Consider the following 18763-nt stretch of genomic DNA (forward strand, 5'->3'; position numbering starts at 1 on the left):
TTGTGGCCAGGATGAGGCAATGGACTTGAGCCCCACGGGGAGAGAACAAAAACATTTGCCTGTGGGACCTTTCATATATTTCCCATGTGTATCCTCTTTTAACTGGTCCCATTTTGTGTTCTTTTGCTATAAAAAAAAAAGTGTAATCATAAGTCTAGCACTATCCTAAGTTCTGTGGCTCATTCTGGTGAATTATTGAACCTGAGGGAATTCCCTTGCTTTGATTGATTCTAGCAAATCATTGAAAGTAACGGAGTCCCTTAATTGGGGGCAGCTGATCTGAAGTGAGGGTGCCCTGGGGACTCCTGAACATGTGGCTGGTTTCTGAAGTGAAGACAGTCCTGCAGAGACTGTTCCCTCACTCCGTGGTTGGGGGAACACTCTGTAGCAAGCAAGGGCAATGGAAAAATAAAGCCAAGGTGAAGCCCAACAAAGGCCTCCTAAAATCAATGGATATAGGGAGCTCTGGATCTAGGATGAATCTCTAGAGTTGGCTGGAACTGGTGCCAACGGGGCAAATATCATGGGATGTGGGCGCTGCACAAGGAGCCATGACCTTGGTTATAGTGGCTCTTGGCAGCTGAGGCAGGTCCCTGTGGGAGCTGATGTGGAGGGCTGAGTGGTACACCCGGCACTTGGAGCAACATGTCCCTCTTTCCTGGTAGGAAATCGTTTCTTTTATGTAGTAAAATAACCTAATGCAAAATTTGCAGTCTTAACCAATTTAAGTGTCCCGTTCAGTGTCATTAAGTACATTCACACTGCTGTACAACCATCATCACCAGCCATCTCCAGAAGTCTTTTCATCTTGCAAACATGGAACTCATTATTTCCCAATTAAATGCTAACTCCCTGTTCCCTCTTCCCCTCTCCCCTGGCAACCAATATTCTCCTTTATGTCTTATGGATTTCACTACTTTAGGTGCCTCACATAAGTGAAATTATACAGTATTTGACCTTTCATGTCTGGCTGTGAAATTGATAAGGAGATGCTAGATGGAATGGGAAAAAGAATTATCAAAATATAGGAAACCTACATCCCAGTTTTTCTATGAATGTCCCAGTTGATAAGTATTTATTCAAACTCAGTATTAATGATATCCCCATGCAGAAACTATAGAAAGAATAAATACTGAAAAAGAGAGAGCTATGATTCTTTATAATGATACAATCAAGATGGCTCAGGATCAAGTGTCCTGGGTAATGTACAGGAAAGCAAGAAGGGTATACTGATGGGCTGTGCATAATCCTGGAGGGACTGTCACTGAAGTACAGAATCCAAAGCAACCTCTGAATCCATTACAACTGTGCTAAGAGGAAAAACTGAGTAGACAGAAAGCAGATCCATATGCTTACAAATACACTATGAGACTGTGGATTCAGAATTTCTTGTTATACATGTTTGATTTTGCTACTATTTCCAGTCTATGAACCAAAAAAGATACATAAGTATAAAACTAGGCTATTCTTCTGATCACCCTCCATAGGGCTCTCTTGATGTCTCTGTTCCTCAGGCTATAGATGAAGGGATTCAGCATGGGTGTGACCACAGTGTACATCACCGAGGCCACTGCACCTTTCCTCAGGGAGGTTGACACAGTGGAACTGAGATACACCCCAAGGCCTGTTCCATAAAATAAGCAAACAACTGACAGGTGAGACCAACAGGTGGAGAAGGCCTTATACTTGCCCCCTGATGATGGGACTCTCATAATGGAGGAAACAATTTGAGTGTAAGAAAAAAGGATCCCTGAGAGTGGAACACCACCAATGATAGCACCAAAGAAATAGATCACTATGTTATTAGTGGAGGTGTCAGAACAGGCAAGGTTGAGGAGTTGAGAAGCATCACAAAAGAAATGAGGAATTTCCACGACTGCACAGAAGATAACTTTTGACACCATCAAATAGTTCAGCTGGGAGAACAAAAGGCTGAAGAAAAATGACAGCAGGACACACAAGCCACAGAGGCGGGGGTTCATGATGACCAGGTAGTGTAGAGGCTGACAAATGGCCACCAACCGGTCATAAGCCATCACAGCCAGAAGTAGACTGTCCAAACTTCCAAACAGAGAAAAAAAGGTGACCTGAGTTAGACAGCCCACATAGGTGATGGATTTGCTGTATGTCTGGAGGTTCACCAGCATCTTGGGGACTGTTGTGCTGCTGAAACTGATGTCAGCCAAGGACAAATTGGAAAGGAAGAAGTACATAGGTGTGTGGAGGTGGGAGTCAGAGATGACAGCCAGGATGATGAGCAGGTTCCCCAGCATGGTCACCAGGTACATGGCCAGGAACAGCCCAAACTGTAGAGGCTGAAGTTGTGGATCATCTGACAGTCCCAGGAGGAAGAATTGGGAGTCACCTGTTCGATTCTGTGGTACTATGCAGATAGGACACAGTTTGAAAAAGAAGAGAGTGCTGAATAGACGAAACAAGTGTGGACACATGCATTATTTGCATTCAAGCAATTCACAAATAAAGTATTTACACTGGAGCTTGAGACCTCCCACCACCACCCCTTAACCTTCAGCAACATTTCTCAGTTGTCAACTGTTTCAGAACTCTTTCCTTGTGGATGTCTGGGCTGTTTACCTGTTTCTATAAACACCCACTTTAGAGACCCTGACTCAAGGAATATTAGAGAAGAAAGGACACTTGAGATTAAACAATCCCATTAACAGAGCACAATACCAGCCTTCTACTTTGGAAGTAAACATATGAAATGGGACATATTGTTTTCTAAGAAAAAATCATCTTAATTGGAAGATGCTCAGAAGCAGTTGAATGTACTTTATCTCACTCAGGTGCAGTCCCACAAATTTCCTTAATTTACAATGTAGTCTTGAAGAGCTAAAACCACATTTCTGTATTCTAACTTAAAATAAAATGTTCATAAGAAGGTATGTTTTTGTATGGCAATTATCTTCAAGGGTTTTCATCTTCACTTGGATTTAGGACATCCATCTTCCATGGAGATAAGTGTTCCCTCAAGTGTGTGGGATGTCTGGTCAAAGTCAGTCCTTCAACTGTAACTCAGATATGTATATTTTTGGCCTTAGTGGACTTCATGTTTCGCAAAATATGTCTTTGTTAAATTCACAAAATCAAACAGCACCCCTGATCCTAAAGATGGTGTTAGTTTACAGTGCACCAATGATTAAATAGTAATTCTCTTTCATGAATACTCTGTACTCACTTTTCTTTTGTGACAGCTTATTTTCTGTCAGTGATACACAATCTCAGAGAAACATTTGCTCTTGAGTTTCCATTTTACTGTTTTTGTTCGTCGTGACTGTGTAAAATTTCATAAATTTGTCTCTAACCACAAACGTTGGTGAAAGTTGATTTCTCATCAAATCCAACACTCCAATGAACAGTTGAGAAACTGAGAACCAAAGCCAGGCCTCAAACCTAAGTGGGCCCCCTTATGCCAGCTTAAATGCTTTTCAAGTCAATTCTTCCTGAGAGAGGCATTGCGTTTCTTCTCAATTCAACCCCTGGAACTTATGGGCACACACAACAGTCTGGTGATGGTGGTAGGGGTGAGTGGGTGTAGGTGGAAGAGGGTTTTGGGGGGGGTTAAATGATGATGGAAAAAATACAATAAAAAAAAGATAATAAAAAAATTTAGTGATGGGCTGGTCATAACCTGGAACCAATTAAATCAGAATTTCTACACATAAGTCCTTTGGGCATACTATCATAAAGCCAGAGCACAGAACCATTCTCAGACAATGAATAAACATTGTATTAAAGTTATGAATTCTTCTTCATATTATTTTTACCCACTTCCCATATTAAACTATAAATATGTATTAATACATGCTGTAGATTTTATATTTACTACTGATAAAACTTGGGGGGGTTTCCTATCCCTGCATGAACTTCCTTGCACTTCAGTTGTCCAAAGGCAAAACTGTCATGAATCTGGTGGTTGCATTTGCCTTACAATATTTTTATAATATTAGTAGTGAGTTATGCATTCACAGTATTTTTTTAAAAACTTACCTATATGCCCACATACTACACATCCTGTTCCCTGAGTCTCATTGACCACAGCATGGTGTTTTAAGCCTCTCTGTGATATGCATACATCTATTGAAGCTTTTTAAATGATGCATAATATTACCTGTGGGTTAAACTTCATTTAATTCTTCAATTTTTTTATGTGACAGTGTTAAGAAAATTCTTATGCCCTTCTCATATCACAAGAGTGAGAATTTCTTAAGGACATAGGCATAAAAGATTTGAGGTGTAAAAACATTGATACATGTGCAATTTTACTATTAATTACCTATTTATTTTCCCAATAGAAAAATGAGACAAAAACTGATTGCCAAGGGGTGAAATTAGCAAGTTGCCTGACGTCTGACTAGCAGTAGATTTTCCATGGTAGAGCCACATCAAAGTTCCCATCTGGTATGGGGAATGGTGTTTCCATATCTCAGCTTTACAAAATGTGCTCACACAGGTGTTACTATTCATAGATACCCCTAGCAGTATCCACACACTCATTCAGTAAAGGTCCCTGCAAACCACTGGGCCCATTTTGCTAATTCACAGGTGAACTCACCCAATTCCAAGAGAAGGAATTGGCAGTTGAGCCCCTGTTTGTTCATCTGAGGATGAAGCAGGTTTGGAAAGAAACCATTGTTGTGCTGCAGTGGAGGGGACAGAGCCCTGGTGGAAATCAGGGACTGAGTCCCCTAGCTGTCACCTGCTCAATGTGAAGTGTGTGTGATCTCTCCACCCCTCTGGGCTGGTATCTCTTACATAGAAATGGGAGAATAACACCCACCTCTGGGAAATGCGTGGCACCTAACAGAGGTTTGCCCTCAAGAAATGTTCAGTCATGCTTCTGAAATGACATTGAAATAGTGGGCTTGTTGATGAAAACTGTCGTGAGGAAGCTGTAATGACATATTATTCCATCAGATCGCAGCGAGGGGAGTCAGCCTATCAGGCCCAGGTAATTCGTTCACAGAGTGAGTGGAAATCCTAACATGTCTCAGTCCACACATGAAGATTTACTTCTCTTTTCTTTTCCTCAATTTTTTTTCATACTTATGAAAATCAGCACAGTTTTTCTTTATGTTTAAGTGTTGTAGATTCTACTAATGAAAATGGATAGGTTTCTTAGAAAATCGGTGCCATTGATACATGCAGGAACAGTTGTATCTCCCGTCTAGTCCTACGAGACACTGCTGGAAGACTGAAAGCACGGGAGGACAGCACCTGCTGTGTGGAAGCAACATCGCCTACTCTCTGCCTCTGAGATCCAACCAAGGCAGAGAGCCTGTTCAATGTTTATCAGAGATTGTTCTTCTCTGCCGAGCAGAGTGTAGGTCCTGGGCGATCAGAAATGAGTTGGACCGTTGTTTTCCTCCACGGATTCAGAATCTGCCTGTGCAAGGACCAAAATATCTGAAACTTTCCTTGTTGGTGCCCTCTCTTCTGTTTCCCCAACTCTCCTATTTGTCTGAATGACAAAAGAGAAAATGCCCCTTCTCCATCCATCATCCCCACAGTACTCACTGGGCTGTTCTGTCTCTGCTGGAGTAGGACCAGGCAGTGAGAATCCACTGCCCCTGTCCTGCGTGGGCACTAGAGGTTCAGGCTCTGTTCCCAGGGCAGGCAGTATGGCCGGGTTCATCATGGGCCTCCTGATGCAGTGACGTGAGATGAGAAGACTCAGATGTGAAGCCCACTGGACAGAGACGGGGAACTTCAAGGGCTGGAGGAGAAGCTGATGATCTATTCTTGCATGGACTTGGGAGCTCAATGCTCAGAGCTCATAATTAGCCAAATAGGTCTGTGTCATCTGAGTCTCTGAGGACTTTCTATTATTAACAGAAGAGGAAAATGGAAGGTACCTTCAAGGGCTTGGCCCTTCCCCTTCTCAGGAGGAAGCTCAACTATACTCTTCACTTCCAACTTCCAAGTTGCAGGAATTTTATAAATTCAGACAAGTTTTTTTCAGTTAAAAAAAGGAATGTCTCACTTTCATGTCTGCCCATTCACTGGATTGATCATTCTATGTGAAGATAATTATGTTGTCTCTCCCAAGAATATGATATAATTTCCATTTTCTCATTTAAGATTTATGTCTCTAAGGAGAAACTTTCTCTTTTTCTTCTGTAGCCTGCTTTGGATTTGGGATTTTATGTGTATACCCTTTATGACAGCATGGAAGAACTGGAGAGTATTATGCTAACTGAAATAAGCCAGGTGGTGATGGACAGATACCATATGATCTCACTTTTAACTGGAACATAATCAACAACAAAAAAAAAAAGCAAAGAAAATATAACCAGAAACATTGAAGTTAGGAATAATCTAACAATAGCCAGAGGGGAATGGGGAGGGGATAGTGGGGAAAGGTGTTTTCAGGAACTACTATAAAGGACACATGGACAAAACCAAGGGGGAGAGTGGAGGTGGGGGAGGGAGGTGGGTTTGGCTGTGGTGGGGGTGAAAGGGTGGGCAGAAAATGCAGACAACTGTAATTAAATAATAAAAAAATTAAAGACAAAAAAGAAAGGAGATGTGTTGTTGTTGTTGCCATTTTGAAAGGCAGCCAAAGTCCTACTTTTTTTTAAATTTTTATTGTTATTCAATTACAGTTGTATGCTTTTTCTCCCCATCCCTCCACCCCACCCCAGCTGAACCCACCTCCCTCCCTCACCTCCACCCTCCCCCTTGATTTTGTCCATGTGTCCTTTATAGTAGTTCCTCTTCCCACTGTCCCCACCCCACTCCCCCCCTGGCTATTGTTAGATTGTTCTTAACTTCAATGTCTCTGGTTATATTTTGTTTGCTTTTTTCTTCTATTGATTATGTTCCAGTTAAAGGTGAGATCATAACCTTTGTATTTTAACTCTGGAAGTCTTTTACAATGTGATTTTGGCTTTATAGTCAGAGAAAATGGAATGTTTGGGAATCATGATCTGTGACAACCCAATCTAATCTTTGCAGGCCTCCTGGCTCAGATTTCTCTGTGTGAGGAGCTCAGAGATTGATTTCACATTAACTGATATGAAGAAAACTTAATTACTTGACCAGTTAAGTTGGATATGGGATAAACTATGCTAATTATGTTTGGGTGTGTAAATGACAGAGGAAATTTTTAGAGAACCAAAATGACCAAATGGCAGGAGTATAGAGAAGAAGTGAAGTAGATGTGAATGTTGAGACATTTTAGAATGCTTGGGCAGGGGGAAAATCTAATATTAAATTGAGCCAATCAGATACCCACTTCATTATTAGTGATGTCAGTAGGTGATTAGCTTAGTGGTAAAAGACAGAGTAAATTAAACCAGTTATTGGACAGCTTTTCGGGAAGCCCAGACTTCTGACTCAGAAAATATGCATAGCATTTCTAAAGGAAAGATTAATATGTACATAGATACCTGGTATGTAATATAAGATAGAAGGAGGTTATTCGTAAAAGAAAAAAAATTCCCCTTTGCTGAGGACATGGTCTTTTGCTATCCCTAAGTAATAAAAATGAAGATAGATTTAAATTTATTTATAATGATTTGGGTGACAACAATCTATAGGCACAATTAGAACTGCACAGTCACTGGAGATATCATACCACTACTTTAAACCTCGGTTGTATGTCCGTGACCAAGAAATATCATTACAATCACCTTTTTGTTCTGAGCTCACTTTGCATTTTCCCAGTTACATGCCACACCATAGCTTTATTCCCATATTTTGAGGGTTCAATCAAGGAGAGGGAAACCACACTGGTCATTTTAAATGAAGATAATTTAATATAGGTATGATTAAATAGTTTTTTAAAGATGAAAGGTGTAAAATAAAAATATGGTAATACAGTGTCATAACTGCAGGATGTAGTGACAACCCCGTAGGCCAAGAGGTGAGGGGGAGGGTTGGTATGTGTGCCCTTTACTGACCATTACTGAAAGAACCTAAAGAGAAGCCAGGTGGCAAATCAGAGCACCACAACTGAAAGTATAGAAGGGTAAGTTTGGAGCAGAGAAACAATAGTTTAATATTCAGTACAGAGAGACAGCTGTAGAGGGTAGAGGTAGAAGATATGTGAAAAAAATACTACCTGGAATATGAGGGGGGAAATCACTTGGCTGTTACTAAGGGAAACTCTTTCATTTCTTCTCCTTTACACGCTCTGATCACTTTAAGATCTTCAGGAAGGGGAAGGGACTAGTCAAAGGCCATGTATGAATGGCTTGAGGACATGGACAATGAAAAAGGGATTAACTGGGGGGGGATGAAGGGGGACAAAAGGGAAAAATTTGGGACAACTGTAATAGAATAAAAAAAATTAGAAGAAAAGATCTTCAGGATCTGATCACAAACAGTAAAAAACCCAAGACATGCCAGTCATTTCTGAATAAAAGGTCTGACAAATTCAGTAGTTCTCCACCATGGCTACATTTTAGACCCAGCTGGGGTGGTGTTAAGGGCATTATGCTCTTCTCACTCTCCAGTCCAATTAAATCTTCCTGTATGGTGATGGAACTGAGGCACGAAGATTTTTAAAGCTCATCTGATGTTTCCAGTCTAGATTGTGGATCAGTGACACACATTCTCTCACACAACCTGCACTAATACATTTGTCTGAAGTCAAAGTTTCATGAAAAAATAGACATGGACAGTGAAAATGGTTGAGAATCATACATACATATACATACACATTAAAAGGGAGTTGTGAATTTCTACAGGATGCCTGGGTCATAGGTGACAAACACAGAAGATCCCATAGTTCTAATAGGATTCAATTGTGAGGTGATTTTTGACATACATAGGATCCCAGAATACTCCCTTAAACCCATTAAAGATGTGTCAAAATAAGCAATTTTCAGATACAATGGATCAAGAGGAATGAAAGCCAAGAGCTACAAAAATTGTATTATCAAAGAGGTATATTTGCCAATTCCAGATGTTTGGTTTTGCAGTCATTTTCAATCCACAGATTAAAAATCCCCAATACAATGGCCCAAGTATTGAGACTAGGCTGTTCTGCTCAGGAGCCTCCACATGGCCCTTTTGATATCCCTGTTCCTCAGACTGTATATGAAAGGGTTCAGCATGGGGGTGACCACAGCATACACCACAGAGGCCTCTGCACCCCTTCTGAAAGAATGTGAGACAGTGGAACTGAGGTACACCCCAAGGCCTGTTCCATAAAATAAAGCAACAGCTGACAGGTGAGAGCCACAGGTGGAGAAGGCTTTATACTTTCCCCCTGGTGATGGGACTCTCAGAATGGAAGAAATAATTTTGCAGTAAGAGAAAAAGATCCCTGAGACTGGAATACCACCAAAGATGGCACCAATAAAATAGACTAATATTTTATTGGTAGAGCTATCATTACAAGCAAGCTTGAGGAGTTGCGGAGGGTCACAGAAGAAATGAGGAATTTCCATATTTGTGCAAAAGGAAAGCTGTGATATCATCAAGCAGTGTAGTTGGGAGTCCAAAAGGCTGATCAAAAAAGACACCAGAATCAGAAGGCCACAGAAGCGGGGATCCATGATGGCCGGGTAGTGCAGGGGATAACAAATAGCTACAAACCGATCATAGGCCATCACAGTTAGGAGTACACTTTCCAAACATCCAAAAAAATAAAAAGTAGACAATTGAATCAGGCAGCCAGCATAGGAAATGACTCTGCTATGAGTTTGAATGTCCCAAATCACCTTTGGCACAGTGGTAGAAGTAAAGCCAATGTCAGCCATGGACAGGATGGAGAGGAAGAAGTACATGGGAGTGTGGAGGTGGGAGTCCAAGCCGATGGTCAGGATGATGAGCAGATTCCCCAGCACGGTCACCAGGTACATGGACAGGAAGAGGCTGAAAGTTAGAGGCTGAAGTTCTGAATGATCTGAGAACCCCAGAAGGAGGAATTCCAATGCACCTGTGAGATTCTGTGGTTCCACATAGCAGAGACACCTTTTGGAAGATACATGAGGGTTGATGTACAGGAAACAAGCACATCAGTGTGTCCGTATTTTGGATTTAGGCAATTCATACATAAAGTATTCACACTTATGGACCATTCTCCTTTAGTAATATTTCTCAGTTATGACATTCTTCTTAGAACTCTTTTCATATTGGATTTTTCTCCATTAACCTGTTACTACATGCATCACTTTGGAAGGAATGGGCTAAAGAAATTAGAGAAGTAAGGTTATTTAGAGATTTATAAATCCATAAACCCAGTAACGTATCAGTCCCTTCCTGTAAAGGAAAGAAAAGGAATGAGAAACATCCTTCTTTCTTAAAGAAAAAAAAATCATTCTTTATCAGTGTCCTTAGTTCAAGGACACTAATAAGCAGTTGAATGTATTTTATCCAAATGCAGTACAATTAATTCCCTTGATTTGTGGTATTTATATATACCCTATAAGAGCTATGTAATAAAGTGTCTGACTTCATTTTTGTGTGTGTGATGTTTGGCTACTAACGGTTTTCAAACCACTCCTTTCTCTCTCTTCTCCTTCTGCAGCATCTGGGCTAGCTGATAAGAAAGCCTTGGCTCTCCAGTTATGAAATAAAAAGTCATGGGGAGTGTAATGTACAGCATGGTGACTACAGTTAATAATAAACTAAAAGCAAAGGAAACCATCAGCAAAATGAAAAGACAACCCACTGAATGGGAGAACATATTCACCAATGGTACACTTGATAAATGTTAATATCTGAAATTTACAAAGAACTCCTACAACTCAGCAAAAAAAGAACAAACAATACAATTTAAAAATGGGCAGAAGACCTGAATAAACACTTCTCCAAAGAGGACATACAGATGGCCAACAGACCTATGAAAAGATGCTCAGCATCACTAATCATCAGAGAAATACAAATCAAAACCACAATGAGATACCACCTCACACCTGTCAGAATGGCTATCATCAATAAATCAACAAACAACAAGTGCTGGTGAGGATGTGGAGAAAAAGGAAGTTTAGTGCACTTTTGATGGGAGTGCAGATTAGTACAACCACTATGGAAAACAGTGTGGAGATTCCTCAAAAAAATTAAAAATGGAATGGTCTTGTGACCCAGCAATTCCACTTCTGGGTATATAGCCAACGAAACCCAAAACACTAACTTGAGAGAATATATGCACCTCTATGTTCATTGCAGCGCTATTTACAACAGCCATGATTTGGATGCAACCCAAGTGCCCTTCAACAGATGAGTGCGTGAAAAAGCTGTGGTACATTTACGCAACGGAATACTACCCAGCATTAAAAAAATGAAATCTTGCCACTTGGCACAGCATGGATGGACTTGGAGGGTATTATGCTAAGTGAAATAAGTCAGTCAGAGAAAGACAAACACCATATGATTTCACTTATATGTGGAATCTAATGAACAAAATAAACTAACAAAATAGAAACACACTCATAGATACAGAGAACAGACTGACAGTTGACAGAGGTGCGGGTGGTTAGGGAACTGAGTGAAAAGGGTAAAGGGATTGACAAGTACAAATTGGTGCTTACAGAATAGTCACAGAGACCTAAACTACAGCATAGGAAATATAGTCAATAGTATCACGATAACTATGTATGGGGCCAGGTGGGTACTTGAAATACTGGGGAAACCACTCTGTAAAGTACATGATTTTCTAACCATAATGCAGTGCATCTGAAACTAACACAGAATAATACTGAATGTAAACTGTAACTGAAAAATAAAAAAAGATACAAGAACTAGCTAGGAACGTTTGAGAAATAGTAGTATGCTGGAGCAACTTCTAGGAAAATGAAGCATATTTTCAAGTAAATAAGAATTTAATATTCATGTATGTGCACAGGTTGTTTCTATACTTGCCTCATACACTTCTTACCTTAGAATAATTCTTATTACTGGCTGCATAACTATAGATTAAATATTCAAAATTTCAAACATTATTTGGAGAAAGAATATATAGATCCTAGTTTAATTCCAATAGTTTTCTTTGTAAGTTAGAATAACATTACTGAGCTTTTCTATACTGTTCATGTTATAAAATACATTTTAAAATAAAATTCCATGATAAAATAAAAAATATTATGTTGCATATTTGAAAGCTACTAAGAGAATAGATCTTAAAAGTTCTTATGACAATAAAGAAATTTTGTAACTATGTATGGTGACAGATCTTAACTACACTCATTGTGGTGATCATTTTGCAATATATACAAATACTGAATCATTCTGTTGTACACCTGAAACTAATATAATGTCACATGTCGATCATACCTTACTTTTTGTAGACAAAGGATTAGTATCTTTAATAAATACAAAAAGCTTTTACAAATTAATCAAAAATTAACAAAACATATGAATAGTCATGTCACAAAAGAAGAAATAGAAGTAGGCAAAAATATAGGAAAAACATCTTCAACCTAACTAGAAAATAAACAAATTAAATCAATACTATTTTTCACCTATCAATTTGACAAAGATTGTAGATACCTGGTGTTGACCAAGATACAAAAAAGAGGTGCTCTCAGCCACTACTTGTAGGGGTACAAACTGATTTAACATTTACTTAATTGTATGCCAATCATATCTCACTTTTAAAAAAAGACCAGGTCCTCCCTTTTTTGGTGACAGGGAGAGATTTGCATTCGCAGGAACTCCCACTCCGAACCCACATCCTAACCACAATGATTTTTGTTTGTTTGCTTGCTTTTATTGTTATTCAGTTACAGTTGTCCCACCATTTTCTCCATCGCTCACCCCTGCCCTGCCCACCACCTCCCCACTGTCAATCCCCACCCCATTTTCCATGCCCATGAGTCCTGTACCCAGGTTTTTTAAAGCTATTTTCCTTGACCTCTCATGGCATTTCAGACCAGCTTAGAAGGGCTGCTATGTTCTCTACAGACAGAGAGATCTTCATATTAGGATTAAAAGTTTTCATACTCTCCTCTATGTGTGGCATTTTCAGCTTCAACATCCAAGCCCAATTTTGGGTAGCAGTTCATCCTATTTCTGTAGAGTGCCCACTACATCTGATGCAGTGAATGGGGCACTGAGGTGATGCTCTGACTTGGCTGTGTGATGGCAAGCATGCACTTTGAGCTACTCCCTGCTAGTAAGCTTGCATTTTAGACAGTGCCATACTATGCTGCATTTGTTGAGTCTTTCCAATTCTTCCTTACAGATCTAACTGACATGACTTAGAAGTTTCAATAATTACTTGACTTTTAGAGACAAGAGTATGAAATTAGATCTTTCCTTAATGTGGCACTGGGTCTCGTGTCTCAAGCAGACCTATCTGTATGAAGATGTCTTAGAATGATTTGAATGACACTAGGATCAAGGGAAAGATTCTTACCCTGATTTGGTTGTCTGTTTCAACAAGGCATTGGCCCCTGTGGGTGCTCAGGGGAGACAGTGTACCCTGTGCACAATATAGGTCCATTGAGTGGGTTGCTCACAGAAGAGTAGTCATTGGAGAGAGAGACAGGGAGAGAGAGGAAGAGAGAGGGGGGAAGAGAAGGGAAGGGAAAGAGAAGGGAGGAGAGGTTCAGAATGGGAGTGGGAAGGAAAGGAGAGAAATATAGACATTATGTGCCATTTTGAGATCTACAATCCTATGAATAGAAAGCTCACAAGGACCTTCAAATAAGTCTGCTGCTACTGTTTCCCCTGCCTTTCTCTCAACAAAGATCTGAATCCTCAGGGTTTTAGAGAGAAACACATGTGGCATCTCTGTGTCACAGTGAATGGGTTAATTCAAACCTAATTTAAGCATGAAGTACGTAAACCATTATCATGGAGGAGTTCTCTAACCCTGAAGATACTGATGTGAGGCTCTCTAGAGTAAGAAAATTATAAACATGAGTAGGATAGAGAGGGCATCCCTTGAAGCATTTCCAGTGATGAAAGAGTGAAGAAGAGAAGAGAAGAGAAGAGAAGAGAAGAGAAGAGAAGAGAAGAGAAGAGAAGAGAAGAGAAGAGAAGAGAAGAGAAGAGAAAGAGACCTGGGTATGGGGAAGGAAATTCAAAAACTGAAACAGAGGTATACAGTTTGACCCTATTGGAACTCCAAAATTTACTGAAAGAATTCATAGAACAAAAAATCAAAGTGTGGCGATTGGCTTTTGCATCACTTCAACATGGTTCTGAATTAATTCTAACATCAGCTGAAATGAACCAACTGGCATATTTTTATATCCTCAACAAATACTGGGGTTCAAATTATAATAATAGCTGGGGATCCCAATAATTTTAACAAGGTACCCTCTATAATCTTAGGAAGGTTCTTGAAAACAAAAATGAAGGACAAACATGTATTCTTTGCCTTGATCATTGGAACTATTGTTTTGCCTGAATTTTCCATTGCAACAGTACCCATTGCCCTCACAAATCCCCTAATGGGCATGGGCACTCTGACTAAATTAGAATTAAATGAAGTATTTAGCCCTGGATAGGAAAACCTGCCCAGTTTTTCACCTCCTGCTGTGTCTCCTTTACTTTACACAGGACATTTTACTTCCGACACCTCTGGTCACCAAATGTTTGTAGGGGCCAGGTTACCCATACCAAGGAATTCTTCACAACACCAGCTGAGTATCTAATTTAACTCAATTCTGACACTATCTGCCAGCAGAGTTAGATCCAATAGGTTAAGGGCTCAGTCACAGAAGACCACTCTCTTCCCGACTTCAGACACCAATGGCAAGTAATAGGTCCTCAGTTTACCCACAACTTAGGTCCACCTTGGTTACAAATCAGAGGTTCTCACAATGCCCTCATCAGTTTCAATTAGTCCTTCTGGAAGGGTGCTTGGAGGGAAATGACAGAATCTCATTCATTTCTTTAGTCACATGGACATCCCTAGAAGGGATGAAAGACCAGGCAGGAAAGACCCCAGTATGTGTCAGCCATATGGACTATGCTGTGTTCTTATAAACTAACAATGGGTAATTAATATTGAACAGAATATATATATATATATTCTGAAACAGAGGTATACAGAGGTATATAGAGGTATACTTTCTACATATGTATTTGTTTGTTTTAGTTGCCTTCTCTGTGCCAACCCCAGTGTACATACTGGGGAATTAGAAATAAATGAGGCCCTGTCACTTCCCCACAGGCATTCTGCCTGGAGAGAGCTGGAAAGGGGGGGAGGGGGAGGGAAGATAAGTAAGTTGGCTGGGTGGGTGGGTTTTTTTGGGGGGTCTGTTTTAATTTTAACATTTTATTTAACCCATTATCAAAAATCGTATAGTTTTGCCCTCAGTAGTGTGGCTCAGTTCGTTGGGCATCGTCCTGCAAACCATAAGCTTGCTTGTTTGATTCCCAGTCACAGCACAGGCCCGGGTTGGGGGTTTGGTCCCCGGTTGGGGGCATGCAAGAGGCTATCACTGCTTCTCTTGTACATCGATGTTTCTCTTCCTTTCTTTCTCCCTCACTTCCCCTCTCTCAAAATAAATAAATAAAATCTTTTTAAAAAGTATAGTTTTACCAATATACACAACAGAGATATTCCACAGTCTTTTCTTGTACTTCTTCATAATCCATTACTTTAAATGGACAGCACATCTTAGTTTGGACTAGCCACATTTCAAGAGCTCAATAGCTATTTGAACCCAACATGTATGGAAAGACATTGTCCTGTGCCCTGTGTCCTGTGAATAGTCTCACTGCTCAGATCCGAACCTGATTCCACCCTTTTTTACCCCAGGACCTAGGTACAAATTAAGTAAGAACACTGTGCTCCTTTCCTCAACCTCAAAATAACAATCTCATGTATACCACGACCATGGGAGTATCATGCAGGTGAAAATTAAAGCTACATCACATAGCACTGAGCCTGACACAAGGAAACCTCAACAAAGTTTTGTGGTATTCTGGTTCCTCTCCCCATCACTATCAAGATCATAATCAGAGCATCCGAGATATTCTGGAGTGCTTAGGGGATGGAGAGCTCCGTTTCCTCCTCTGGTCTGGGCAACGACTTGGGAAGCTAGGAATGGCTGTAGAGAGGAGCAGAATTTTGAATGAGAGTTCAAAATCCCCAAGAAAAAAAAAAAGGACATAAATTTCATAGGTCTCTGAGCTGCAGCTTCACCTGTCAATGCCCTCTCACGTGGCTATCTCCATTGTCCCGCTGTCTTGATAATGAGGAGACAAGTTTCTCCATAATTCCTTTTCCATCCACCATCTCCCTTGGTACTCACTGGTTTCTGCTGTATCCCTGCTGGGCCATGACCTAGCAGTTTGGTGATGATGAGGGCCTAGGCTCTCTTCCCAGGACTGGCATGCAGACAGACTCAGGCATGGATCTCCTTCTGCAGGTGGCAACTCTGGCAGGAAGAGACACAGATATGAAGCTTAGGTGGGACTGGCAGACTGAAGGGCTGAAGGCCCTGGCTAATTATTTACTCCTGTATGGCATTGAGAGCTCAATGCACAGTGCTCATAATTAGCAAAATTGGTCCATGTTTTCGTAATCTCTGAGGACTTCCTAATATTAACAGAAGAGCAAAAGGAGCACAGTGAACGTACTTAGAAGGATGTGGGACTTTCCTCTTTTCAGGAGAAAGCACATCTGTACACTTTGCTTCTGACTTCCATATTCAAGGATCAGAACATAGAATGCAGGCTCTTTTTCCTTCAGGAAATGCAGGCTCTTTTTGGCTTTGATATCTGAAAATCCATTGTATCAATCATGTAAATTAGGATAATTAGGACTTCTTTAACAAGAATCTGAAACCGTTTCTATTTTCTTAGTTGATTTCTGTCTCTAAAAGGAACTTTCTATTTCACTTTCTTAGGGAATTTTTTAAAAACCCTCACCCAAGGACATGCTTATTGATTTTAGAGAGGAGGGAAGGGAGGGAAAAAGAGAGAGAAACATCGATTGGTTGCCTTCTGTAGGCCCCTCAACCAGGACCAAACCCACAACCCAGGCATATGCCCTAACCAGGAACTGAACCCACAGACTTCCAGTTTACCAGATGGTGCTCCAATCAACTGAGCCACACTGGCCAGAGCAAGGTGTTTTTTTTAAATAGACATAAATATTATTTATTGAGGGTCCACTATGTGCGAAGTGCTCTTTGCAGCACTATACATTTCCAATCTTTTTTTCACTTTTCTTTTTTAATTGAATTTATTGGGGTGACATTGATTAATAAAATTGTATAGGTTTAAGGTATATAACTTTATACTATATCATCTGTATATTGTATTGTGTGTTCACCACCCCAAGTCAAGTTAGGATTTTTTCCTTTTGTTTTGGGGTTTTTTTTTAATTTTTTACTTTTGCTGATTTAAATGATAGTTCAAGATGCAATTTTTCTCTTTCATTGGTGTTTGTTGGTATACTAGAAAACTATTGACTCTTACAAACTTTCTTTTATAATTTGCCACTTCTCTTCATTAAGCCAGAGTACCTAACCAGAGTGCAATCAAAGTGTTAGCTAGGGCTGCAATCCTCTCAAAGTTTGGCTGGGAAGAGACCTATTTCCAAGCCCACACATTTTTTGAAGTACGGGGTCCCTTGTGGGCTGTTGGCCAGAGGCCTTCCTCAGTTCTCTGCCACATTGGTCTATCACAGGGAAGCTCACACATGGTGTTGGTTCCCATTAGGACAGGTAACAGAGAGACCAAGTCCGGGAATATGAAACTTGGAGCCTTTTTGTACCCTAATATCACAAGTGACACCTCATCGGTTTTGCCATGTTGTGCCAATTGAGAGCAAGTCCGTAGGCACAAGGCACACCCCAGAGGATGGGTGTCCACAACAGCATGAACACAGGATCAGGAGTAGATTAGAATCTGCCCACAATGCAGGCCTCACCCTCTATCAAGACATTGGTCTCTAAGCACCACAATAATGGAGATATGTCTCTGCTTCCCAGCACAGTCCACAACCCATCACACCACAATGCTCTTCAGCAAAATTTCCCTGTGGATAAACTGGCATATGAGTAGAAATCACCTCTGACTTGGTGTTTCTACAGACCAAACCATGTTCCTTTAGGTCATGTAGTCCAAAAAAGCCCGTATGGTTTCTCTCCCATTGACATCACACCAAGCTGCAGCCATTCGGTGCCCAGATTCAACAAATGTCCCCAGTGGCTTCTGATTTCTGCTTATTGAAAAGAGCTCATCCTATCCCAAGATGTATTTTCTTTAGCTTATTTTGTGTTTGCAGATCCTAAAATTAAAATAAATGTGCCTGGGGTCTGCTTCAATTTTTTTCTAGTTGATAAAGTGAATGTGGGAATGATGGTACTTTGCAACCTCCCACATTCTACCCACACAGTCCTCCTAGCTCACAGAACTCTGGATGAGGAATTTAGAGATTGGTCTGTCATTAACTGATAGGAAGAAAATGTGGCAAAACCAAGATGATGAAATAGGAGACACCAGCCTCTATTCCCACACAAAGATCAACAATTAGATCCATGAACAAAAAGAGCTCTGGAAGAGCAGGAGTCCACCTGAGAAACTTCAGCAACACAGTGGAACAAAACACCTGAGAATAACCATGCAAAAGGAAAGGAAAGGCAGCTTCACTATGCCGCATCACACCATCACCCAGGCCACTCAGCATCAAGAGGGGACTCCCCAGCTAGAAAGAGTTGTTACCCTTGTGGAAAAAGGGAGAGCAGAGTGAGCAACCAGCTTCCCCAGCCTTTTAGTGCACCATAGGAAGGGACTGTTTCATTTTCACCCCACCCAGGGAATAACAAAGCTTAGACATAAAGACACAGCTAAAAGCAAGGAAGAAGTGCAGAGACTACCCATA

General features: G+C 40.5%; 2 protein-coding genes across 2 annotated transcripts; both read right to left on the reverse strand.

Annotated features, from left to right (window-relative positions):
• Positions 1-674: 674 nt before the first annotated feature.
• LOC112301393 (olfactory receptor 7E178) lies at positions 675-5611 on the reverse strand. The gene is made up of 2 exons (XM_024556850.3): positions 5539-5611; positions 675-2383 (listed from the first exon to the last, which is right to left on the reverse strand). The coding sequence occupies exon 2, from the start codon at positions 2286-2288 to the stop codon at positions 1458-1460; it is 831 nt and encodes a 276-aa protein (XP_024412618.3). The 5' UTR covers positions 2289-2383; positions 5539-5611; the 3' UTR covers positions 675-1457.
• A 3103-nt stretch (positions 5612-8714) lies between these two features.
• LOC112301395 (olfactory receptor 7E178-like) lies at positions 8715-9950 on the reverse strand. The gene has a single exon (XM_045192566.2). It carries the CDS (start codon positions 9831-9833, stop codon positions 9003-9005), a length of 831 nt encoding a protein of 276 aa, XP_045048501.2. The 5' UTR covers positions 9834-9950; the 3' UTR covers positions 8715-9002.
• Between the last annotated feature and the right edge of the window lie 8813 nt (positions 9951-18763).

This window comes from Desmodus rotundus, chromosome 9 (genome assembly GCF_022682495.2).
Source record: "Desmodus rotundus isolate HL8 chromosome 9, HLdesRot8A.1, whole genome shotgun sequence".
Classification (NCBI taxonomy): domain Eukaryota; kingdom Metazoa; phylum Chordata; class Mammalia; order Chiroptera; family Phyllostomidae; genus Desmodus; species Desmodus rotundus.

What these genes read in the sequence shown, in the direction of transcription:
- LOC112301395 (XM_045192566.2), bottom strand. Translation starts at nt 9,833, where the DNA reads ATGTACCTGGTGACCGTGCTGGGGAATCTGCTCATCATCCTGACCATC.
- LOC112301393 (XM_024556850.3), bottom strand. Translation starts at nt 2,288, where the DNA reads ATGTACCTGGTGACCATGCTGGGGAACCTGCTCATCATCCTGGCTGTC.